This window comes from Nesoenas mayeri, assembly GCF_963082525.1.
Source record: "Nesoenas mayeri genome assembly, chromosome: 2".
In the NCBI taxonomy this organism is placed as follows: Eukaryota; Metazoa; Chordata; class Aves; order Columbiformes; family Columbidae; genus Nesoenas; species Nesoenas mayeri.
Window position 1 is genome coordinate 139262785 of NC_137543.1, and position 27150 is coordinate 139289934.

At 40.2% G+C, this 27150-nt stretch overlaps 1 protein-coding gene across 4 annotated transcripts; it reads left to right on the forward strand.

Annotated features, from left to right (window-relative positions):
- FAM133B (family with sequence similarity 133 member B) lies at positions 1–27120 on the forward strand. Of its 4 annotated transcripts, XR_013921892.1 has the most exons (15): positions 1–274; positions 6006–6103; positions 6793–6871; positions 9152–9226; positions 9400–9432; positions 9836–9904; positions 10509–10604; positions 11828–11875; positions 13679–13774; positions 14567–14615; positions 21173–21277; positions 22739–22890; positions 24847–24951; positions 25613–25798; positions 26925–27044. XR_013921892.1 is itself a non-coding variant. In XM_080340340.1 (14 exons), exons 1-14 carry the CDS (start codon positions 251–253, stop codon positions 26973–26975), a joined length of 1080 nt encoding a protein of 359 aa, XP_080196466.1. In that variant the 5' UTR covers positions 113–250; the 3' UTR covers positions 26976–27120. The 4 variants fall into 4 exon arrangements, 3 of the variants coding, with proteins under 3 accessions (XP_080196468.1, XP_080196466.1, XP_080196467.1); XM_080340340.1 differs by lacking the exon at positions 25613–25798 and having other exon boundaries at positions 113–274; positions 26925–27120; XM_080340341.1 differs by lacking the exon at positions 26925–27044 and having other exon boundaries at positions 113–274; positions 25661–25673.
- Positions 27121–27150: the final 30 nt, after the last annotated feature.

Here is a 27150-nt window from a genome sequence, read left to right on the forward strand (position 1 = left end):
CGGGGCGGAGCTGCGGCGGGCACTGGCGGCCGCCCCGCGCCGGCCGACAGGCGCCGCTCCGGCCGTGGTAGCGCGGCGGCGCCAGCAGGCGGCGCTGTGTGCCCGCCGCCATCGCCGCTCCCGCAGCTCGGCGGCTGCTGGGGGCCGAGCAGGGCTCGGGCTCCGGCAGCGCGGCTTCCCGGGCGCCGGGAAAGGGCCCTGGGTTGGGCCGGGTTCACGGCGGACGGCGGCGCAGGGTCTCAGCGGCGCCATGGGGAAGCGGGACAACCGGGTGGTGAGTAACGTGGGCAGCTGGGCGGGGAGGCGGTGACCAGGCCGGGGTCCGCCACAACCGCGGCGGCGGCGCCTCCGGGCGGGCCCCGGCGGGGAAGCTGTGGGGAGCTGGGCGGCCTATGTGGGCCTGTCCGGCCCATTCCCGTGCTGCGGCCGCCGGGGCGGGGAGAAGGGGCCGCCGCCCCTCAGCGGGGGAGCAGCGGGGCGCCGGGCCTGCGCCGCGGCGGGCGGGAGGCTCTGGAGCGCTGCTGGCGGGATCCGCGGCGGCCGGTCTGCGGGACCTCCGGGAGCCGCGCCGCCGGAGAACAAAGGCGGCCGAGCCCTGCGGAGCCGGCGGGCGCCCCGGGGAGCGGGGCCGAGGCTGCTGGCGGCCCTGTGCGGGGTGTCCCTGCGCGGGCGGGCGCCTGCCCGCGATTCTGAACAACCCCTGATCGTCTTGTCAAACCTGTCAGCCGTCGTGACTGACGCCTGCTTTGTGATCTGCTAAATGGAGATGATTAAGATGCAGGCCTGGTCCTGACGAAAATACAATGTTCTCAGTGGGAGTTGCAGCATTTGCTGAAGCAGCTCGGATCGTCACTAAGCCGTATTTCCTTAAACTTGGCGTTTAGCTGTAGCGAGCTTAATGCAGCGCTGTGCTGACCTCGGGAACTGGGGTTAGAGGCCAAAAACGTGCTTCTAAGCAACTGACTGAGGAGCTTAATTTTATACTGTTTGTGCCTCCTTGTATTTTTCTTTAAACTTTTTCATACCAGTTAGCCATTCACCTTATGCTCATGTTTCATTTAGGCATTGTAAATTTACAATTTCTGGGGTTTATGATTAAAAACAAGTCATAAGACTTTCACCTTTTTTTTCCCCCCCTTTCTTACTTTCTGGTATATGCTATGAGTTTGTACTCAGATCCATTCAGGGAAATGTCTTTGTTTACATTGGTGGAATAATATGTAATAGGCATGGTGAACATACACATTACACAAATGGATGGCTAAGTGCCCTTATTTACTTGTTGAGGCATAATGAGGAAGAGCTGATGGTGTTAAACTGCAAGACCCAGCCTATTTATGAAATGTATTGACCTTTTGCTAGGGGAAATCCCATGGGCGAGGCTGCTTGAAGGTAAAGGGGCCCAAGAGAGTTGGTTAGTGTTCAGGGACTGCTTCTACCAGGCACAAGATCAGAGCATCCCGACACATAGGAAGTCAAGGAAGGGAGCCAGGAGACCTGCGTGGTTAAACAGGGAACTGCTGGGTAAGCTCAAGTGGAAGAGGAGAGTTTACAGATCATGGAAGGAGGGGCTGGCCACTTGAGGAGAATATAAGGCTGTTGTCAGAGGGTGTAGGGAGGCAACTAGGGAAGCAAAGGCCTCCTTAGAATTAAACCTGGCAAGAGGGGTCAAGGACAACAGGAAGAGCTTTTTCAAATACATGGCAGATGAAACTAACACCAGAGGCAGTGTAGGCCCACTGATGAATGTGGTGGGTGCCCTGGTGACAGAAGATACAGAGAAGGCAGAGTTACTGAATGCCTTCTTTGTCTCTGTCTACTCTACTGAAGGCTGTCCTGAGGAGCCCTGTGCTGCTGAGGCCACAGAGGAAATCGGGACAATGGAGGAGTCTGCCTTGGTTAATGAGGACTGGGTTAGGGAGCAATTAGGCAATCTGGACATCCATAAATCCATGGGTCTGGAGGGGATGCACCTGGGGGTGCTGAGGGAGCTGACTGAGGTCACTGCTGGACCACTCTCCATCGTCTTTGCCAAGTCTTGGGGAATGGGAGAGGTGCCTGCAGACTGGAGGAAAGCAAATGTCACTCCAGTCTTCAAAAAGGGCAAGAAGGAGGACCCAGGTAACTATAGACTGGTCAGCTTCACCTCCATCTCTGGGAAAGTGATGGAACATCTTATCCCTGGTGCCATATCAAGGATAAGAGGGTCATTAGGGGCAGTCACCATGGCTTCACCAAGGGGAATTGTGCTTGATCAACCTCATCGCCTTTTATGAGGACATAACGAGGTAGATAGATGATGACAGAGCAGTGGATGTGGTCTACCTTGACTTAAGTATAGCATTTGACACAGTCTCCCACAGCATCCTTACAGCTAAACTGAGGGAATGCGGTCTGAATGATCAGGTAGTGAGGTGGACTGCGAACTGGCTGAAGGAAAGAAGCCAGAGAGTTGTGGTCAATGGGGCGGAGTGCAGTTGGATGCCTGTATCTAGTGGAGTGCCTCCAGGGTCAGTACTGGGGCCAGTATTATTTAATATATTCATTGATAATTTGGACAAGAGAATAGAGTGTACTATCAGCAAGTTTGCTGATGACACCAAGCTGGGAGGAGTGGCTGACACGCCAGAAGGCTGTGCTGCCATCCAGTGGGACCTGGACAGGCTGGAGAGTTGGACAGGGGAAAATTTAATGAAATATAACAAGGGCAAGTGTAGAGTCGTGCATCTGAGTAGGAACAACGCCAGGCTCCAGTACAGGTTGGGGAATGACCTATTAGAGAGCAGTGTAGGGGAAAGGGACCTGGGGGTGCTGGTGGACAACAGGATGACCATGAGCCAGCACTGTGCCCTTGTGGCCAGGAAGGCCAGTGGCATCCTGGGGTGTATTAGAAGGGGGGTGGTTAGTAGGTCAAGAGAGGTTCTCCTTCCCCTCTACCCTGCCCTGGTGAGACCACATCTGGAATATTGTGTCCAGTTCTGGGCCCCTCAGTTCAAGAAGGACAGAGAACTGCTGGAGAGAGTCCAGTGCAGAGCAACGAAAATGATTAAGGGAGTGGAACATCTCCAGTATGAGGTAAGGCTGAGGGAGCTGGGTCTCTTTAGTTTGGAGAAGAGGAGACTGAGGGGTGATCTTATTAATGTTTACAAATATATAAAGGCTGAGTGTCACGAGGATGGAGCCAGGCTCTTCTCGGTGACAACCAATGGTAGGACAAGGAGTAATGGGTTCAAACTGGAACACAAGAGGTTCCACTTAAATTTGAGAAAAAACTTCTCAGTAAGGGTGACAGAGCACTGGAACAGGCTGCCCAGGGAGGTTATGGAGTCTCCTAGTCTGGAGACATTCAAAACCCGCCTGGACACATTCCTGTGTAACCTCAGCTAGGTGTTCCTGCTCCGGCAGGGGGATTGGACTAGATGATCTTTTGAGGTCCCTTCCAATCCCTAACACTCTGTCATTCTGTGATTCTGTGTACTTGAGTGTCTATTTATTCTTAATTTTTTTCTAATAGGACAGTCAGGAGGATGTACCTACCAATGCCCACAAATCTTTATATTCCTATATAAGGTTCTTTATGCCATGATGGCTGTTAGTAAAGACAAGTTACAATATAGAACCTTTTGCTCCTCCTCTGTGGTTGTAGAACTTTCCACCTGTTACTTCTTTCCCGTGTCATTTCTTAAATACACCATCATTTTAACTATTTAGAGATGGATTTTTTTTTTTTCACATCTGCAGGATACTTGCAAAGCAGTAACTGCATTGCTTGCCCAGACAATCCCAGCTAACTGAATTCATGCTTTTCATGAGCATAAAAGCCATACAATGAATACCTTTCAATAACTTCTTGAGCAACTGCCAAAAGAAGAAAACAAATGTTCAGACAAGCGCTTCCTTTATTGAGAATGCATTTCTGTGCTCTCTCTGGCTAGTGACATGCATTTTGACAAAGTATTGTAAATACCTCTAAGAAATGTTTATTGACAAATTAATTCTTCATAAATAAATGTGTTTGAAATTATAAGAACATGTTTTAATACATAAATTTCCTAATTGTGGAATATGGAGCAATATTATGTGCTTGCTACCAGAAAGTTAAAGCCACTGAATGGAGGAAGCTTCTTAAGTAGTTATATGGGGTCTGTGTGAGGAAATAGAAAATTAACATTTAACAGTTGTAGCTTCTTCTGCAGGTAGAGAGTTTTGTTGGGGGGCAGCAGGGTGTTCATTTCAGGTTAGCTCAGGTAAGAAAGTAATTAATTTTTATTTAAGAGCAGCGAGAAACCTTAATTTTAGGAATAATAATTATATAAGAAGCTTGAGCTTTCGTATCTAAATTCTTGAGTGGTAAGCAAAAAGAGTTGACTCACTTTGCTCACTGGAGTAAGCCAAGTCATGAAATACATTCCTGTTGTCTTCCCTAGTGGATCTAGTACATTGAAGCTACCTTTGTTTAATTAAAACTGTTCAAATACTGCCATCGTGCATTGCTAAAGGAACTTCTCTTCAATCAAAGCTGAATTCAACTGCAAAATTTTTACTCATTTGTAGATTTGTAATACAATAAAATGCTAGAGTTAATAATGTGAATATGTATCTTTAAGTGCTATAACTACTTGAGCATATGCATCCACCTGGCTACAAAAGAGGGTGCCAAGCTGAGATTAAACTAGTTAAATTGTCATACAACAGCATTTATTTGCCTATGTCAGTTAGCCTTTTTGTGTGAATTAAAGCAACAAAACAAAGCCCCAAGAAATGGCAGCAAATGTCACCCTTAGAGTTACAAAGTCAACGTGAGTCAAAGTGGTCCACCTGAAAGAGTCCTCTGATTGCTTCAATGTGGTCCACCTGATGGACCATGGGATGTGCTTACCCTGGCCCGCTGCTCCTTCCCAGGCAGAGCCCGCAGTCCCTCTTCCAGGACTAAATGTAGCTCGACAGCCGGGGGCCACCAGCCTGCCCATAGCCTAGGCCAAAAACCCAGCGGTGTTGCATCCACTGCTGCTGCAGTGTGGGGGGACAGAAGGGCGGCAGCAGCTGCTGCTGTTGGCCTGATAATAAACAGCCTTGGAGATGTAAGAGCTACACATATGGTCACATCTTTATTTTGAATCTACAAAATCTTGTATCTCAGATTGTGCAACGAAAGCCCAAGAATGGTGCATGTTATATTATGCAAGTTATGCAAAAGTAAATAGTGAAGTGTTGGGATGACGTAGTGATAAAAGCCCATGAGGTACAGGGGTACATGTACCTCCCTTTTGCATGAGCCAAGTGTTATTGCATTAAAAAAATTTGAGGAATTATTTGCTAGATTAGAGTTTTTCCATTAATTGCTGAGGTGGATTATGGATTCTAAGTTTTAAATTCATCTTTTATAACCTATTACATATTTAAAGTGAATATGAAGTGGATGCATGGATTTGAAAGATGGAACACTTCATAACATTGGGGCTTAGAGAGTTTTGTAGGGCTTTTTTCCTCCTTAAAATAGCTCAAAGTCACAGAATTTTTTATATATGCATAATTGTAGCTGAGCACCACTGCTTGTTTATTTTGGTGTTACTGCAAGAAACTTCATGCAGAATTTGTTGAATCTGCTCTCATCCATTTTGAGCAGAACTTAAAAAGGCATAGGATCAGTTGTCCCAGAGAATAAGAGCTGAAATTTAATTAGGTTTTCCTTATCCCAAGCAAAAATATTTCACCTATCATGATACTGTACTCAGTTTGCAAAGCTGAGGGGAATCATTGTAAGGAACATGGTCTCTTTGTGGATGAGTTTTTTCTGCCACAGTATAACTCAAATTGAAAGCAACTTACCTGAGTTTTTCTGCCAGACTGATTAAACTTGGTTTAGTTAAATATTTTTTATTTCTAGAAACAAGTCAGAATTATTTTTCAGTGAGTGAGAAAAAGCTTCTGTGAAGAACAAGAAGGACAGATTATGGTATCATAGCGCAGCTAATGAATTTTATGTTTCTTGCTTCATATTCAAGGCTTATATGAATCCCATAGCTATGGCCAGAGCACGAGGTCCTGCCCAAACTTCAGGACCAACAATACAAGACTACTTGAACAGGCCAAGACCAACATGGTAAGTGGTAATATTTGCCTGCCCTTGTGACCTTTTGAGTGAAAGATTTATTTCCTCTTACTAAAATGACACTGGTATTTACCTCCTCCCCAGAATACCCAGTAATATACTTTGAAAGATTCCTTGTCTCTGACCAAGGTATTCTCTTCTATATATGTATTCATTCTCCTCTTTTAAACACGATAGTATTTCATTTTGAAATGCATATTTGTCATTTGTCTTTAGATATTTTGGTAACAGTCTCTCAGAAGAGGAAAATGTTGGTCATTTTAGCTGTCTCACAAATCCTAATACCTGAAGCCTGCAGATATATGTGCTTTTTAAACAAAGTAATCTCTAGAAAAATATTTTGCTAGTATATTCGTAGCACACAGTTTACCCTACCCAAGAAAATAATCACTTTGAGATATTATCAACAGCTTACCTTACATTCAGTGCATTTTGCCTCCTCTTCTAAGACATTAGAGAATGATTTATCTCATTGCAAAGGTAGCTTTAGATCTTTCAGGGGGATTTAGCTTACTGTACTTAAGTTATTAGGGTTAGGTTACCATATACATAACATCTAAGATGCTTTCATTCTTCTTTCTGTTGGAAGTTCGGCCAAAGCTAAACTTCAAAAAACCCTACAAAAAGTTAGACGCTGAAGAAAGCATTTTTAATTGTGATCTATCACCCTTTTTATGTAGGGAAGAAGTGAAAGAGCAACTAGAAAAGAAAAAGAAAGGATCCAAGGCTTTGGCTGAATTTGAAGAAAAGATGAATGAGGTTCGTAATGTTGTTAGTATGTTAATATTTGATTCTTCTTCTCATATATGCTACTTTTCCACCATTATCTTTAACGGCACTAGGTACCCATAATAGTTCACTTCACCCAAGCTTTTAATGAGTAAACGTTTTGTTTCATTTATATCGGAAGTTAAGGTTACCACTTTAACCAATGAAGAGCTACTCTCTGTTCAGAGAAACACTATATAAAAAGTTTGAAAATTGCTGCTGAATAAAACTTGAACTTTTCATAAATGTACATATAGTTATACAAATGCTTATTTTTATGTTAATAAATGGAACTCGTGCATTTGCTGGTGTGATAAATCAAAGTCTGTTGTGCTAACTGTGACTCATTTAAGGTCACACAATCCAAATACGTTGAAAAGAGGTATATTACTGGAAACAGATGTCTTTGGCAAGGAATGTACATATAACATTAATGCAAGAGAAGGCACAAAGAATGGCCTTCAGTAATACAGATAGGATTATAAAGCACTTCTCTCTCTCTCATCCTAAGCTGATTACATTCCATGCTGGTTCCCCGGTAGAAATGCAGCTGTTCTGATGCTTGTGTGCAGTGCCTACAGGAGATAGCACAATATAAGAAAGTTTCACATATAACTCCTGGTGTATACATGAAAGAAGTTAGTATACAATGAATTTCAGTGTTCCTGTTCCTTCTTGCATTCTAGTATCTTGGGATAAGCTTCAAGCAATAGTCGTCGTTATTGTGTGGAAGTTTCTGGTTGAGTAGATTATGTTCCTCTTCTGCTACTGGAAGGGCACAGCACCTCTGCTTTTGCTGTACCTCTTGCCTAAGAAGTTATACCAGTATTTGGAGGGTCATGGGGTGCTGTTCTGAGAGGATTGATTGTTCTGTGCTCTGTGGGGTTTAGCTTGGTGGTTTTGGTTTAGTTTTTTATCCTATTCTTTTCCTGCTTTTATCTTTGCTTTATTGTGAAATAATTGAAACTGGCATGGATAGAAGATAACAGCCTTTCATTATGGCAGAAGGGTAGGAAGGGGCGCAGGGCATTGTGAAATGGCTATGTGTTCTTCCTAAAGCTCCTAAGAACAAATCTCTGAGTGGTTGAAAAGATTTTAAGTCTCTGAATGGCATGCCATCTCTCCTATTGTAATGATAGATCTTGTGCTTTTTTGTTTGAAGTGTATCACTAGCACAATCTTAAAGCAATTTAAAGAGAACACCTGCCTAATAAAGCACAGGCTGTTGTTAGAGACCCCTCAGGTAACTCTGAGTAGCTGATACATCAGTGTATAACCCACTGCAATACTGCGTAGATACTGTAATACCTTGGACCATGGAAGTGCATGACACTCAGCGCTGTTTTCTGGCTAACCTGCCATGTCCTCTGGGCACTGTTGAGCTGCTTCACAGTATGCTGACTCAGGGATCTGTGTATCACGTTGCATTGCACAGGTGTAATCTTGGTTCATTCCTGGTATTTCTGTCCCTTCAGCACAATATGTGGATTATCATTGGTTTCCAATGCAATACCAGTATAGATTTGTTGTGAGGAAAGGGAGGATCAGAATAATAATAATAAAGAGGAGAACACATGATGTGCCTGACATAGGAAGCAGGAATAGCACAGGATGAAGCTAGCAGGCTTTTAGCGTAATGGGGACACCTTGGACATTTCAGAGCTCTTGAAGGGGGGATTTTAGGTAGACCTAGAGACCTTGTGAGGGGTTGAAATGGAGGCATAAGAGGAGACTTCTATCCATGCAGTAGCTTGATCTAACAAAAATAATAGCATTTCTATGAAGATGTGTATAATAATTTAATATTCTAATCATTTTTGACACCGGCAAGGCCCAAAACAGACACTAGAGACATGCAAACATTGAAGAAGGGCCAGGAGAATTTGTCTTGAGATTTTGTTTCAGATTATCTTAAAACTTAAGACAAAATAGCAAATTTTCTGGTAGGGTGCCCTAGCTTGCTAAAGTGCTCAAGCAAGAACACTGTGATACAAAACCAAAAATACCATAATTGACGACCTTTAAGATTAATGACAATCTCTTAAATGCAAATAACGTGAACACTAAGGTGTGAACTAACATGGTATTTCAATGAATATTCATCTTCTGTCAAATCAAATGCATTGTAGCATTGGTTAATATGTTGTTTATTTTCTATGGGTTTTGTGAAAACTATAAAGTCAGGTAGAGGACAGGATTTTGAAAAAGCTCTCAAAAAAGCTGTTTGGAAATGACACTCCTGTCACTGTTTTTGTTTGGTTTTGTTGTCAGAATTGGAGGAAAGAACTGGAAAAACACAGGGAGAAATTGCTGGGTGGAAACGAGAGTTCCTCCAAAAAGAAAGAGGTAAGTTATTTTTAATTTCATACAATCTGTGTTTGGAACTGGATTTATTATCGATGCTACCAATACAAAATATTGTCAATATGTTTTAAAAGCCAGCATCAAAGTACATAAACCTAAATGCACGAGGAAAGAACATTATGCCAAAATAACGTTTGTTTTATTCTATTTTTAAGAAAAAGAAAAAGGAAAAGAAGAAATCTAATAGGGTGAGCAAAATTTTCAGTTTTCTGAACTTTTTTTGCTGTGAGGTTATTCCTGTTTGTCATTTAAATTCTCTTGGAAAGAGAAAGTATAACTAATTTTGAATTTAGCTGTTAAACTGACTGGGGGTATTTTTTAATTGAGAGAGGTGGCTTACATGCTATGCAAGGAGAATTTTACTTCTGCTTCAAGTGGGGGAAAGAGCATTAAATATACGTGATTAAATTAAAAATGTTAAAGTCACTTTTTAGTTTTAATTAATTAAAACTTTGTAAGACCAGCTTCTTGGAAGTAAAATTTCATTGGTAATATTTTGTAAATGAAGAGAGTGTTTGGATGGACTTTTGACTATTTGCCAGACAAAATGCTGCATCTCACAAGCTTCACTTTTTGTTGTGTTTGGTCAAGTTGTCTTCATCTTCCTCTTCTTCATCAAGCTCTGATTCTTCCAGCAGTTCATCTGACTCAGAAGATGAGGTAACAACTAACTTACTAGAATTTAACATGTTTTGTTCATGAGGCTTAGTTAACATAGATTTTGGTAACACATTTTGGAATATTGTTTGAGGGCTTGGTTTGCATAAAACTATTTAATTGTTATTTATTTGATACATATAACAAAAGTTGTGACTTTTAGGTATATATGTGTCCAATAATTTCTTTATGAATGCTATTAATTTTGGCTGACTGGCATGTAAACTGGATCCATTTCTGTTTTAACATTGAATTGTATGCTTTTTCAATAGAATCCCCCATCTAATCATAAAAATGCAAAAATACCACATTTACTTTTTAGCAAAAGTCTTTGCTACAGATGATCAGATTCTACAGCACACATCTAAATAATAAACAGAATCTTGCGAACCTGGATTTTTTTACCACTTTACATTTTTAATGCAGAAGAGTTACGAAGGTCTTCCAGTAAAAAAATCAGTTGTAGTGTACTTGATTCCTCAAGGCAACATGATAACATGTAGGAATTTGGTGTTCCCTATTATTTACATTCAATGTAGGTCTTCAGTCCTAGTGAGAATAAATTCAGGGTTGTGTTTATCCTTTTTCCTTCAATATTTGTGGATAGGATAAAAAACAAGGGAAGAAAAGAAAGAAAAAGAAGTATCGGTCCTCACGGAAATCTTCAGCAAGCTCAACTTCTGAATCTGAGTCAGACAGCAAGGTAAATGCGTGCTACCCTTGGCAAGTTTTCTTGATCTGTGTTATAAAGACAAAAGCATTTCTGACTTTGGTATATCAATATTTCTTAATCTTCCAAATTTAAAGCCATGCATTCTTATTGTAGCTGAGCTGCACTTTTATCTTCCAGATTTAATCAAGAATCTATGTCCACTGGCCACAATGCCTCACAGAAATAATTTGATGTTTAGAAAATGAACATGCTTTCTTGCAGCAGTTGTTAGCTATTTTTCTGAGTTCAGACATTAGGAGCTTTTGTGCTGCTCAAAAATTTAGTTTAAATACTACACTAACACTTAAACAAATAAAACATTCTGTGGAATTTTTGTGATTATGCTATTCAATTGATCACAATCTGTGAAAATACAGATATTGCAGGATATCAGTGGCCAGAATATTGCCTTTCTAAATATCTGTGGACAGAGTAGTTTCCTGTTGGAGAACGAAGCCTTTCCCAAATGCATATTAAACAGAGGTCATCTTTTTACTTTACATTGCTCTATTTTGAGAGCACACACAAGTTTACTCAATGAACAAAAATGTGGAGATATATGAGCCAGTTTGTTCTGTTATGTTAGCATTTATCCTATGTTACAGTGGATAGTAACTGTACTTCTTGCATGAATATTAATAATACAGTGAGTTGTTAAGAGTCTGTGTGTAGACTTTATCACAGGCTTTCACTGGAATACCTAATTCGGTGTGGTATAAACAGTTACGAATCACTGTCTGCACACACCTATCAATTTGTGCTAGTAGGAGTTTGAAAACTTTTGCTACATGAAGTAACACAGAGATACCCTTAACTGCTGAAACTGGAAGGCAGAAAACTCCATGGAAATGTCTGCTTAACTCCTGCTTGGTCAGCAGAGATGGGTGTGGGGAGAAAATAGAGACTCCAGACTGTTACATGTCAGATGTATATTCTATGTCTAGTGATAGCTGGTATCCTTTCCAGAGGATCTCTACATGTACTGCAAATGTGCCATTGTCTGGTTCCATCCAGACCTTTTCACACTGTTGGTTCAGAACATTAGCAGCTGCATCCAAATTATGGCTTTTTCATATTTTTTCCTGCAAGATAGAAAGAACAACTTTGAAGAATGATCTTCAGTACACAGAGAGACAATGGTCAGACTGCTTTGGGGATTTCTGCTTTTTTCCTGAAATGATTTTGTAATGGTTTATGTTTTTCTTTCTATTTAGGATACCACAAAAAAGAAAAGGTCAAAGGAAGATTATGAAAAAGATAAGGTATTTTAACTCCTGAAATACTTACATGAGAACTGCATTTTACATACATAATGGAGTTTGGTGGTGGTGGTGGTGTTTTTTTTAATATTGTATACCTTAATTTAGACCCATGGAAAATTTCTGTCCAAAACTACATAGTCAAAAGGTATTCAGTACCCTCAGTTTGAGGCTGACTTTTAGTTGGGTTCAGCTCCTGTTTTATTAGTTGTTGTTAGTGGAAACTGCTGGATCTGGTTTTGTTATGAAGGTAAATGACGAAAGTATCTAATGGACTGTAGTAGATCAGTTCAATTCTAGTTATTTTGGATTTTATCTTGAGCAGTCATATTGAGCTAAAAATACATGCAGTATGCTTCGTAGGACACTGTTGCTGTAAATTAAGGAAGATCAAGCAGAGGATATATTTATCTAAGTGTAGTTATAATTATAGATATTGTACTTAGGACAGCTTTGAAAAATTCCAGAGAAAAATGTATTAGTTTAGGAAAAGCTACCTTATTCTGTCTTTTCTTTGAGCATGAAAACCCTGTCTCCCTCCCACCACCTCACCATTTTGTACACACAGGAGGACCTTCTTCCTTCTATTATGTTAAATGCAAGTAATTATTTCTACCCTATGTGTAAACTAACAGTGCTTTCAGAGTCCACCCTAGTCTTTCTCTCCAGTTACCTCTCTTACCAGATAGGCCTCTACTGCTCTAGTCAGCAGTATTGACTTTGATGTACAAATTCTCTATGCATAAGGCAAATACGTTGATTTGATTTTTTTTTAAATAGATTTTTACTAGATGTTTTTTTTTTTCCTTTTCTCCTTGATCCTGCTTCTGTTTCACAGTTTCAATTTCCTACCAACTCCTTTTAACTTTGAGTAGCTTCTCTTCAACAAGTGTCTGCTATAGCCCCTTTTTCTTGGTTAGGCTGTAATGCTACTTTCACACATCTTCCAAAAGCAAAGGGCATTTGGGGACTGGAGGTCTTCCGCTACCTGAAGACGCCTTGTCTCTCCAATGGGTTGCATCATGTGTACTTTTCATGAGTACTTCTGGGAAAGGATTGAGTTACCTGTGATACACTAAATAGCACAGCTGAGATGTGTGATCCCACCTTGCAAAAACAGGATTAGCAAGAATTTTTTTCAGTTTTTTGCCTTAAAAATTTAATGGAAGAAAGTGGATTCAGTCTTAGGAACACCTCGCCTGATCCAGAGTAAAGCGAGAAGTGGGGCAGGGGAGGGAGCTCATAAAACAGATCTCATACAGCATCAACATATAAAAATCATTTTTAAAAGAGACTGTCCTTTTAAGTATACTGAGATTCTGTATAAAGTGTTGAAGTGCAGCTGGCAGGTACAGCTTATCCTGGTTGGACATAAATACAGAGGGAGCTTTTTCTTTTAATTTCACCAACAAAGCAAGAGTCTGAAGCTGCGATGTTTAAATGTGTATATTGAGACATCTCCATTTACTCAGCAGTATTTAAAAATGGTGAAACATTTTATTTTTTTTACTCCTTCATGTGTTGTTATTTACATTCAAATGAGACTACATTGTAGTATTATTCCTCCCACTTTCAGAAGGCTGCTGTATCTTGGTAACGAGAAAGGAATACACTGAAAAATATTTCCACTAAAAGCATTTTAACAATTGGTGAGGCATTTTGTTGATGATGAATCATTAGTTTAATGTCAACAATATTTAAAAATATTTCACAACCTACAAATAGTATTTTAATCTAAGTTTTAAGCAGAAGTTTTGTAAAATTTGAAAGGCCTTACTTTACTCACAAATATATTACTTTGTGCAGGAAGGCAAAAATCACCGCAGGAAAAGGAAGAAAGCCGATCGTGGTGATGGACATTTATCATCGGAATCCTTATCAGAATCGGATCAGACAGAGGAGGTCAGTGTGAAACCTCGGTTTCAGATGTTATAATGTTTTTTACCTTACTGATTTGTGTGAGTGAATGAACAAACTAGCTTAGATTTAATACATTGTTGAAATTGTTTGCTGTGTAGAGTTGAATTTAAAGGGTGTAGCATATTCAAAATTGTTTGTATTTTTCTCTTTAATAAAAACTTTTAATAAGAACTGGTTAGTACAGCTTCTGTCTCCCACAAATAATTTTGAATTAATTTTCTTGAAATTTTTCAACTTCTTGTGGATATTTTAGAGCTCAATGAAATTAAGGTAAGTGATTGGTGTGGTGTCCTTCACAAGATTTCTCTCTGATGTGTGTGAGTAGATAGGAGGCAGATCTCAAGATGACTAAAATTTTTTGTCTCCGTTTTCCAGTCAATTAAAAAAAATTGGGTGTAATAATTTTGCTCTTGTATAAATGTGCTTTGAGGATTTGTATGCTTGTAGGATTACAAAATTTGGGAAGGCTCCAATGTATTGTGTCTTTTCATTAAGAATTTTTACCACATTATTAGCTTAGTAATTTTATATCTCTGCTGTTTCTTGTTCTGCTGTGTATTAAAAGCAGAGTGTGTTCCCAAATTAGATGTTTATAGGATGATATGTATTCTATAATATAACACAGATAACCAGTGCTTCTTTCTGGGTTATTGTTCAGTATGTTCTACTGTTGTTGTGCCATCATTCATTTATACTCAACAAAAGCTCAAACTTTTGTCTGAAACAGCATTTCAAATGCTGCTCTCCCATTGCATTTAACTTTCTTTTTTTAAGGTGCAAGCGAAAAAGAAGAAAAACAATGAGGAAAAAGAGAAAACAGCAAGTATCCTTTTTGCTTATACTTTAGTTTTAAGATAGGAATACTATGGACTTGGTTAGTTTCCAATTTCACATTTTTCAGTAATACAAATGTTTTATAGCAAGTCTATTGTCACATGAATCTAAATTAACAATTTCTCTATCTGCTGAAGTCACTTCTCCAGTTACAGGAAGAATTTGTCACTGTAGATTTTTGTCACTATATAGATACAGATGTTTTGAGATTTGTGTAAGTTTAATACTTACTGTAGCATATATTTTATTCTGTATCAACGTACTAGAGCTACTGATACCTATATAGTAGTGGGTAAAGTGACAGTTTGGCAGACAGATATCATCAGTGCTGTTCCTTTGTTAATGTTGTGAATAATTCTTCCTTGGTAAGGGCCCTCTACCACACCACGAAAAGAGCCTTAGGACATCATCACTGCAACATATGCACTAATATAATTCTTCCCTCAACCACATCAAAAGCTGTCAGCAATCTATTACTTTTCTCAATTTTGCTTATTGGTTGCTGTTGGTAAAAGTGAGAGGAAGGTTCAGCAGGGATTGATACAGAGCTCAGATTCATCACTTGTACCTGAGGCGCCTCAGGAGCACAGTGATCAGAGATCCTAAATGCCCACTCGAGATGTCTGTGTATCTTCTTCCTCCCCTGTCAGCAGCAGTGTTCCTAATTAGACATCTCGGTTGTCTAGATGAGTTAGAGTGAAGGGAAGGCTTATATTAGTCACCTAAAAATGCCAGCATGGGAGTATCAGTGATACTCAGTACACATTTTCCACGGACTTTGTTTTTTCACAATCTTATAAGCTGTTTGCCATAATATTTCTAGGGACCATGGTTTTTTTCTTAGAATGGTGTGTATGAGTAATATGTATAAACAAAGCTTTTATACCAGAACTGTTTTGTTTGTGTAATGTCACAACTATTCAAGAATTCCATATGAAATTCTGCTTGCAAAAAGGCAAGATTTTACCTCTCAGCATCTGTATTACAATAATCAGGTTAATAATTTCAGGACTGAATCCAATAGGGTTAATTGAGTGTGTTCATATTTACAATTGAAATCATAATGGTGTTTTTGAAAAAACAAAGTGCAAGTGTTGGAGAATCTAGCCAAGTGTAGTTGAACTACTAAATTTTGTACAGTAAGTACAAGCATTTACTTTTAAATATGTAAACACCCTAGTTATTCTCAAACACGTAAGATGTCACTTCTTGTCAAAGCACTTCCTTATTACTTGCTCAGAAATCTGTAAAGCACGGATGATCATTTAAAAGATTAGAAAATGTAATAGTGACAGTGGTGAGAGGTATGAAATAGCCAGACCACGATGGAGATAAATTGAACACTACTCATAATAATGCAAACTACTGGGTAAAATATGAACTCTCTTTTTGTGATTTCTCAATAGGCTTTTATAGAAATCTCTTTGAAATGTCTTTGTAAAAGATATCTTTTCCGTGCTCTCATTTGGCATTAGCAGAATTAAATAAGTGGCAATTTTATCATACAATAACTTCCATTTAATTTTATTATTTTTTTAGGATAAAACAAAAAAGAGAAAGAAGCACAAGAAACATGGTAAAAAGAAGAAAAAGAAGATCGCTGGCTCAGATTCAGATTCGGAATGATAATTAAAAAAACCACAAGACTATCAATAGAAGTGCAATGACTAAAGGAAACTTAAACTGTGAAATGACAGCAAACTTGTACCAAACTGCATGAGTTTTACTGTGTTTTAGAAATATTCCTAATCTTTCAGTAGCCAGCCAGATGCAGCTGTGCTGGAAAAGACCATTGTTATTGCCTGCTGCTTAATACATGGGGTACAACTTCTATAAAATTCCAGTAAGCAGTGTTAGATGTTTGAAACAGTATGAGATGGTAATCCAGCTGAGGTGTAAAATACTGGAAAATGAGAGTTAAAACTTCTTAGATAGTAAAAGTAGTCTTTTAAGGCATTAGTAATAGTCTTTTATTTGTAAATCAGGACAGATAAAATCCCAAGTTCATCCTGCAGCTTAATATTATACATAAACTATTACAAGCTGGTGTCTGCTAATGGCTTTTACAAAATGGGAAATTAATGATAACATTTAAAATGCCGCCTTTGTAGAAATGTTTATCACCTGCCCCATTACCGTCTCCATGCTTATGAGAAAGGGAATGCTACCATTTTGGCTGGCTGAATAGGGTGCCTTTGCCTTTGATTCTTGCAAATCTCTGCTGGTTTGAATCCATGCAGCCTCTCTGATTCTGGGGAAGCCAAAGCTATTGTCAACAGACTTTCTGAATAAGCAGTTCAGGGCTTCTCAGCATGTGCTTCTGCATTAAGCAAGAGCAATGACATTTTGCAGTGTAACTGACGTTCAAAACCTGAAGATTTTACCTCTGCTTCTTTGCAGTAGTGATAGATCTTTGCTAGTAAATATGCATATTTCATTTAATGTAATTCTGGTTTAGTTGAACACTTCTTACAAACACTGGTAGCTTTCTTTGCATTATCTTTAAAATTGTTTTGCATGACCTGTACCATTTTTAAATTAACAAAATGCAGGTAATCATTTGTTGTAACCAGTTCTATGAAATATGATCCACATGCGGAGTTTCATGTATGTATTTAGTTACTCTAATAGTTAAGTTCATTGCTGTGTTTAAGTGCACACTTGCTGAAGATATTTCGCATGTAAAAAGCAGGGTTTTGATACCTTAACAGCTTCATATTGAAGCTGATTTTACTCTAAGCAAGTTCAGTGGCAGATCTGTTACGTGATGTGTCTTGTTAGATTAAAAAAAACCTACTGCCAGAATCTCATTAAAGATACTGTTTAAACAGTTTGTATTTATATTTTTGTACTTGAGGGCTACAGAATGTTGACCTAAATCATAATGCTGTTTTACTTTACATTAGTTGCTTTAGAAATTGAACTAAGCTTTTATAAATTAAATGTGCACACAAGAAAACACAAGCAACCATTCAATGTTAGTTTTCTGTGAAATTCTCATTATCACATTATCATCTTCCATCGAAGTTCCCATTGCTGTGCCTCCTATTAGCCTTTAACAGCTGCCTGTCCGTGCCGCTGATCCACACTAGGTTGTACTCCTGAGCTGCCCCGTCTTTCGTTGCACAGGTGCCAGCTTCTAACTAACCTCTGTTGCATGCAGATACTTCAGACATCCCAATGCTGGGAATTTCAAGACCTTTGTTAAGACCTTAATTATTAGTCTGCAAACTGTAACTGAAATCTAGGAGAGAAGTATTGCCATTCTACTGAGTTTTCAAATGAAGTTCTTGAGAAAGTATAAACCATTGTCGTGCAGCAATGTCCCTCTAAACCCTAGTAAGGATATTTTGATCAAATATTTTTTACCGTTGGGCTTGATGTTTCCAATTCCACATACAGTTTTGTCAATGAGGTTAAAATAAAGGCAAGATGCAGTGAACAGTAGGGGTTTGGGGTTTGTGTTTGGTTTTGTTGGGGTCGTTTTCTTTTTAAGTTGTGGCGTTGCAGTTTTTGGTAAAAGAACTTGTAATGAACCTTAGCATAAATGCTCTGTCCTGTGTGATACCTTATTTGACTTTTACACAACTACCTGCAACAGAAAGAAATAAAAGCGGAAACGAGAGCCCCAGTCTTCCAAATACGTAAGCTGGTATGTTGTTTTAATTGTCTGAATATAACTATTTGTTCTGCTCAGCTATGTGACTCCAGCACTGCTGTGGTGCTTTGGAAGTGCTGCAGCTGCCCAGGGGGCTCACGGGCTTTGCCAGTTCGCAGAAAACTGTTTCAGCACTGACAGTGAAATGTTCCTTTTCCCAGTATATTAACAAATATCTTGTGGCTCCTCTGGCATCCTCTTTTTCCTGAAGGAGAAGTCTGGTCACAACCCTTTGGCTTTCCTGGTTTGTGCCTGTCGAGTACATGAAAAGGTGATAGGGGTTTTGGGTGGTAGCAGGTAACCTCCAGGCACGTTGCAAGGCTGAGCAGTCAGATGAAGTAGCAAATGAGCAATGTGGGAATGGGAGTATTTTCATAGATTTGTCTTCTGACAGCAGATGAACAAATAGTATTGTGTGTGGTAGTTAATTTTTAGCTCTTCTTTTCAGAAGCATTTGTAGAAGTTTGACATTTCTGCAATTATCTTTTAACGTATGATAACAAGTTCCTTTGTGTCCATAGATCCGTGTGTGCTGCTGCACGACCCGGCGGTGTCCCCCGGCGGCACCGCCCGCGTTGCCAGGGCAGCGGCGGCGCAGCGCAGAGGAGCCGCCGCCATGAGCAGGAAGCGGCTGCAGCAGCTGACGGAGTCGCTGGGCCGCTCCGCCAGGCACTGTGAGTGTCCCCCGGGTCCGGCCCGGTGAGCTGCGGGGCCGTGCCGCCCGACGGGCCCCCGCTGCTGCCGGCGGCTCCCGCCGCCCCCGGGCTCGTTCCGTGGCCCCTGCGCAGCTCCCGCCCCCGGGAGCAGCGGGATCGGGACGGAGGGTGGCAGGTTAGTGGTAACACCGGAGGCGTGCGGGCGCTGTACGTGCCCTGTGCCCGCTGTCTGGTGTTAACAAGTTAAGTTATAAAATATGTTCATTTGAACAGAATTTGAAGGAGTTGGGTCTCTTTAGCTTGGGGGAGACTGAGGGGTGACTTCATTAATGTTTATAAATATGTAAAGGCTGAGTGTCACGAGGATGGAGCCAGGCTCTTCTTGGTGACAACCAATGATAAGATATGGAGCAATGGGTATAAACTGGAACACAGGATGTTCCATTTAAACTGTGAAACTTCTTCACAGTGAGGGTGATAGAGCACTGGAACAGGCTGCCCAGGGAGGTTGTGGAGTCTCCTCTGGAGACATTCGAAACGCAGTTGGACACATTCCTGTGTAACCTCATCTAGGTGTTCCTGCTCCGGCAGGGGGATTGGACCGGATGATCTTTCGAAGTCCCTTCCAATCCCTAACATTCTGTGATTCTGTGATTCTGTGTTTCGATTGTGCAGTTAACAAAAGTGAGGTGCAATGTCTGATCAAGCTCTTCGACTCGCTGGTGGCCAAGTCCAGCTCCAGCAACCGCCATGCTGTGGTCGGCTTAGACCATGACATGTTCCGAGACACCCTGCACAGCGCCTTCGGCCTGACTGATGACATGATGATGGACAGAGGTGAGGCTGACGGGTCTGAAAACAATGTAAGATTTTATTTGCACATTGCTGACCCTGTGAGGAAGGCTGGACAAAGCAGTGCCCTCTCACCCCTGTGAGGACAGCAGAGGAAGATTCCATTCAGGAGCTGCCGCTGAGAAAAGATCCCTTTTTTTCATTTCTTATTTACAAGGAATAGTTTTCCCTCAGTTCAGAACAGCTCATGCTCTTGTACAGGGAAAGCAGCCAGAATCAGCTGTTCCTTACACAGTCACTGGAGTGTCATGACAGAGGTGGGCTGCACGCTGTCACCTCTCTCTGCTCTGGTGGTTCCAGCTGCAGCCGCTGCTCTGTCCCAGAAATAGTCTAGAAGAGCAGGTGACTCCTGCAGTGAGCAGGAGCGCTGCGAGCAGCGCTGAAAGGACTAGGCAGGCAGTACTGGGAGGTCAGGGTAATGAGCCAAATAACGCCTTGACAATACAGTGATTTCACGGATTCCTAACGTGAGGGGCATATTTGCAGGTGCTGTGAAAGTCACATGTATGATCTCTGATGTGCAGGGCTCTGGAGGAGGATGTGGAGCAGGCCTGAGTCTGCCCTTTTTAGTCTCAGGCTGCCAAGAGGCACAATCTTCCTCTTCTCTAGCAGGATTGGTATTTAAATGCCAGAAAATAAAAAACTTGATGCTGCTTTATGCAACAAGACAAGTGTTGCTTTGAAAATACCTTACATGGACACATTACATACAGGGGGGCTGATTTCCATTTGCAAAAGCAAACCTATTGTTTTCCAGTTCCAAAATGCTTGGCTCTGAGTGTAGAGCCACTCCTGTAGCAAACTTACTCATTAGCATTCTGAAATATGAATTATTCTAGATGTTAGTTGATGCTTTGAATGATATCTTGGATTTGAACTATTCTATTACAGGCTGTATGAATAGTGAAGCTGCAAGACTGAAAGTTTATTACTTCAGGGAAGGGAGAAGAAAAAAAGGAGAGAGTTATTTTTCTTTGGATGCATTGTTTCCAGGATTACTTTCTCCAAGATCTTCTGAGATAAAACCTAGTAATTAAAATCCTCTTCTAGATGTAACTATGCCTTAGTTTAAGGAATATTGGTTTATTTGATTGCATGGAAGCATACTTCCTGGAGTTGTTTAAGTCAAGAGAGCAACAAATCAAACAAAATGTTGTGTCCCAGCAGGATCCTGGAATAGAAGATCAGTAAACTGAGGGGCAAAATCCCCTTAGCTGTTTTGGCTTAGAATGATTTGACAGGGGTAATCATACCTCAGAGAAAGCAAAGAAACATCTTTAGTAAAAATACGGGTTTAAATTTTCTTTGAATTTAAGCAAAATTCTGTTGGTCGTGTTTTCCTATTATATACATTTAAAATGTATCTAATACACTTCCCAGTCTTCCGCATATTTGATACCGCCTGCGATAACTGCATCAGTGTGGTGGAATGGGTGGAAGGCTTGTCAGTATTTCTTCGGGGGACACTGGACGAAAGGATTAAATGTAAGGTTTATCTGTATGGTAGCATTTAGTAATAATCATTGAATTTATAACCATTAGATTACATATTGCTTTTGTTATAATTCAGTAGTTACTCTTGTAAAGTATTAGGTAATTGAAGAGTTTTCTTCTGTACAGTTTAATCCAATGAAACTGAGTTCTGAAGTGGCTTCTCTGAGACAGAGTTTTTCCTGCATAAGATGCCATTATCACAGCTGCCACCTTATTTTGTTGCTGACAAAAAAACAGCATTTGAACTGAAGCTTGTTCTCCAGCACACAGTTTTGACAGCATACATTTTTCTATTCACACACAAAATAAGAAAGAAGCTGATGTAGCTCAAGCAGCAGGGGACAGAGCAGCAGTTGCATTAATTTTAGCAGCTTTTCAGCTTGGAAGATGGAAAAACTGAGTCTGTTTGTAAGATGGTCACGAGAACCTCCACAGTAATGATGGAGAAAGATAGATGAGAAAAAACAGCAAGAAATCTAGAATTTTAAGAAGCATGGGATAAAAATGGATGTAGGGAAAAGTATAGCAGAAAAAGAATGACAGCATGTAGTTTCCATAGTTCCCAGGTTGCAGCATCAGCCATCCCTAATGCACTCTGTAATAAATTCATGTGGAAGGTGGCCTGGGATGTCACAGCACTTGGTTGTGTGCCCAGGATGTAGTTCAGTATGTCAGTGCGACTACAGGCAGTAAATAAGCAACCCTGCTGTAAGCACTATGGAATATACCAGTGTGTGGTGACACAGTGTTGTCTGGCCAAAGTGTGTGCCAGTAGTTTTTCACTGTAGGCTTTGTCAAGAAAAAAAACCAAACCTCTTGTGTTCCAAAACTGAAGAGCTTTATTTGTTTAAGTAAGTTTTGTGAAGGATAGTAAAGTTTATTATGGTCATAGATTTCTTATTCCAGAGAAGCAGAAACAATTAGAAGATAAATTAGGCAGATACTCAAAATAGTCTGTTACAGAGATTTCCTCTTTGCATTAAGGGATAGTTCAGTTCTCTTTTCCATGCTAGTACAGCTTAGTCTTCTTTTTCCTTTTCTAACCCAGCTTCTGAAATAACTAGGATGTGTTTTGTAGGTGCAAAGCCCTTTGATAAAGACAGGCGGTCCCTGCCATGGGAGACTGGGCTTCCAAGCCAGAACCTCCTTTATATTCTAAATTGAGTCTTTTAGAGAAGTTAAGATCTCTAAGTTACCTTGGTTTCTGTGAACTGAAGATAATTTATTTCAGCAGAAATATATTTTAACTATGAAGGGTAAATAGCCAATAATTTACTTGTCTATATATCAAAATGTGACATATATTTAATATATAAGTAGTATATATGGTAACTATGGCTCAATAGCTATGCTATACAACATAAAATTCACATTTTCTGTCTATAGGTGACAGCTGTAATGGTGTGTGATATAGTTTGTATGAACTTTAAATTGTTTTATCTTTCAAAAAAGTCTGTTTTGAGGTTTATGACCTGAATGGTGATGGATACATTTCAAGAGAGGAAATGTTTCAGATGCTGAAAAACAGCCTTCTCAAGCAATCAGCAGAAGAAGATCCTGATGATGGAATTAAAGACTTGGTAGACATAGCACTGAAGAAAATGGCAAGTACTTACTCATTGTGATACTTGAGTGTCTTTCAAGTATTCATTAACTCAACCTCAGAACATTCCAGAGGTAACTAAATACTGTGACTGCTTTACAGTGAGATTCTGAGCCATGGGATTAGTTATACACTTGATATAAATGAGTCTCCTACAGAAAGCCAGAAATATAATCCAGATCTAATGAGTCTCAGTCCAGTATCCTCTCATGAAACTGTTAATTTATTTTGTGAATGCGTTATAAACTTTATGTAGAAACTAGCATGCATAGATATGCATACACACATATGCATGCCCAGTCAAAAACAGAAAATTCAAAAGCGTAACCTGTATTTATTCCACTCTTAGGCATCTGCAGTAGCTTTATTATTAAGCACATTTGAGTTTTATCAATTGATCATGAAATGTCTTAATTGAATTTATATATTCTATTAGATAGTAACCTCAGGGTTATCAACATAAAACTTGTGTTGCCGTGATTGATCTGGCATATCCAGATCAGCCAGGGACTGTGTCTCAATATTTTCATTGAAACAATAAATATAATCTCCCTTCCTATGATGGTGGTCAAAAAATCTCACTTAAAACAAGGTCTTGAATTCCAACTCCTTTTATGTGTTTTCTGTTTCTTAAACCCACCCATTTTGCACACCCTCAGCTGGAAGGTCCCTCTTACCCTTGACAGTGCTGAGCCTAGTCTCACATAGAAAGCAAGCTCCGGCTCAGCAATTTGTTCATCTTTGGAGCATGTACATGCTCAGCTTTCCTGCAGGTTGTAGCCAAAATGGATACCCTCATGTCTGGCCAGCTGGTAGGTGGGCTGTGCTAGTCCACGCACAAGCATAATAATATCTCCATATATGTAAGAATGTAAGTAAACTGATCATGTCCATAATCCTATTACATAAAAAGAAAGCTCTTATACTAGTTTGAAGAACGTCCAGACTCAATTTGGTGTCTGGGCAGTTGTCTGAGTAGGATATTTCTGATTGCTGCCCATATCAAATAACTAAACAACTAATGATTTGATATTCAAAAATGCATTTGTGGAGTGCATTGCTCAAAGGAGAAAAAAAAAAATACTCTTTGGGCAATCACCTGTAGGTACAACTGCATTGTGACAAAGTGTACATCCAGTCCCATGATAACCATTTTCATACTTAAAAATATTGGTAATGAACATGCTCCTGCCCTCCTCTGTGCTGAGGAGTGTCCCTCTCAAGCACCCAGCAGCCAGTGTTCCTGTTCAGAAATCTCTGCACAGCTCCTTGCCCCAGCTTTTCTGGCCATTAGAACCTGTGCTCCCTGCATGTTCACCAGCTGCACTGGTTCCATGGCTTCCATCTTCACCCTCTGCCTTGAACACTGGTCATATCCACTCATGTATCTTCACTTAAAGCCTTTATTTGATATCATTTTAAAAAGTACTTATGCTCACTGGAACCCTTTTCGGTGTTTTAAGCTGCCACATCAGTAGAAATAGGAGGTTTTTTAAATTGCAAAAGTACTAAAAACACAAGGATGAAAACCCCGAGGGTAGAGTACATGCGATCTCATTAATAGGGTGCAGATACACTCATGATATAAGTACATATACAGAATATATCCTAACATCATCACCTGCTTTTAAGTCTCCTACTTTTAATTTATTTCTGTGCTTAAGATTTGTCCATGCAATTCTCAGCTCAGCCTCTTTCCATATTAAAGTTTTGCCTTCTCTGGAATTCTGTTAGCAAAGCCATGAGAGATGATAGTTGAGCTTGCTCCACCTTTTATGCTTTTTGTAGAAGCAGATGATACAGATCTTGCCTGAGCAGAGACTAATGGCCCAAAGAAAATTATTTTTGCATACAGTCAAACTAAAAATAGAGTCTATGTCAATAAAACACCCATTAAACAAAAATACCATTAATGCAAGTAATCATCCTTTGCTGAAGAGTTCTTTTCCTTTTGTAGGACCATGATGAAGATGGCAAGCTTTCTTTTGCGGACTTTGAAAAAGCAGTCAGAGATGAAAATCTTCTCTTAGAAGCCTTTGGACCGTGTTTGCCAGACTTAAAGGTACATCAGCCTTGAGTTTTTAAAAAAACATGCAATACTTTCTGTGCTCTTGGTGAGGAGATGCATGTATTACGGTATTAACTGTCATTACATGGGGCCTGCTGAAGTCAACTGATAATTGCTTCGGTTGTGAGATACGCACATGCTGAGTTCGTATCTGCCTCTCACAGCGCCGATGTTCCCTGGCACGACCGCTGGTACGGGAGAGTAGAACACACCTCAGGCAGCAACGTAATGAACGGCCCTCAGTGAGCGCTCTCTCAGAATAAGAAAATGAGACCATTCTTCTGAATTGTTTATCCAAAAACTCTCTAGGAATTCAGTTTTTTCTTTCTTCAGTGCCACTGGCACCACTGCTGTCACCTCACTTTTAGCTTCTTCTGGGAGAGGATGGTAACTTTCCAAAAAAACTACCCTGAGAGTGTTCTTCATCTCAGAGTGCAGCGCTGCTGGTTTTTTTAATAACCCCTAACTGGGCTTTATTTATTAGCAATACATCTACAATAATTAAAATTGGAACTTTTTTTTTAAGATGGTAAATTAGAACAAGCTCATTTCCTCAGTGTTAAGTTCAACTGTAAAGAGCAGTTTATAATATTTTTTTCCTAATCCAGTAATCATTTTTCTCTTTGAACTGCATGTCATTTTTAAATACTGAAAGTCATGCCTTCATAGAGATGAAAACACCAAAATTCTGAAATACATGCAGTGATTCCTAGAAGCAGAAAATGTGTGTAAGGCTGCCGTGAACAGAGCAAGTTTTCATTTGCTGGAAACCTCCAGTTCCTGCCAGCTCAGCTGCCCGGTATGCTGGAAACAGGAAGGAGCCTTGTAGCCACGATTGCAGGTTGGTTTGTTTGCAGGCTGTATCATATCATGTCAGCTGCATAACAGCTGTTTCCAAAATGCCAGACTGGTCCTGGCAGGCTGTCAAAAGACTTTCAAAGGTTTGGGAAAACCCAGGTAAGAACTCTGGTTTCTACACCAGTTAAAAGGTTTTAAAACACTTCTGAACCAAGTTACTTTCACTAATCAGCACAGAAAAGTGACTTTTTTTCTTTGTGTTGGTGATAAAGCAGGTACACGGTTCTGGCTAATCCTGGCAAGAAGGGGAAAACTCGACTTGTTTCTTGCTTATAGTATTGGTGCCCTCTGTTCTGTACCCTGCCCAACTGCTGCCTTTTTCCTAGGTCTCCAGTTTCACTGCTAAAAGATAACTCTGTTTATATGTCCTTTCAAGCCCTAAAAGCAATACAGAAATTTCATCTATGAGTGTTACATGAAGCAGACCCCTAATTTACTAGATTTCTCAGTGGGGTCATGTTGGGCAATTTCAGTTTTACCCCTTGACACAATTAAACACTCATTTATACTTAAAATATATATTTTTAAAATGTAACTAACAACTGATTGGAGTCCTACCACCATAAGCAGTTCTACAAGGAGTCCACAAAGATGCGCCACAAGCCAGCTCCTTGTGTCTCCTTGCACCAGCACCCATCCCGTGGGCGTCAGCGTGGGGCACCGCAGCCCAGCCCTGGATTGTCCCCCAGCACCAGCTCCGCTGCCCAGAGGTGGCCCCTGAGCGCTCCCGCTCTACACAACGCTGTGGCTGTTTACCTCATCACCAGGGGAAATTTCTCTCCTGCACATTAAGTCATCCCAGTCTCTGCCGTTCCTGCTTCCAGCTGGGTCACCCTGCCCCACCATGCCAGCTCATTCCTTGCTGAGACATGACCACTGCTGAGCACTTACAACTGCAATTCCCCCTTCAATTATAACTTTGAATGTTCTGACTGGTCTCTTGGTGATGACATCATTCATGCTATGGAATTTACTTTTTCTAAGCTAAAAAGCAAGAGGTAGTGTAAGGACTGTCACTGCTTACACACTTCAGTTTAGCATCTTTTTCAATTGCATTTAAATCCTTTGGTTAATTTATTTTTTCCTTTTTTTTTTTTTTTATTTAACAGAGCAGTATGGCATTTGAACAGAAAACTTTCCGCAAAATCCATGAACTGTAACTCCAAGTGGAATACTAGTGGAAGAGGTTTTTTCTTCACCATTCTTCGTGGTACAATAAAAAACAGAGCAACGTGAAGCTATAAGTTTCAGTATTCCTTTACCGTAAAAGCTACTAAATAAATAGAACTTATTTCTATTACTCTACCTAAATATAGTTCTTCATTGAGTTATGAA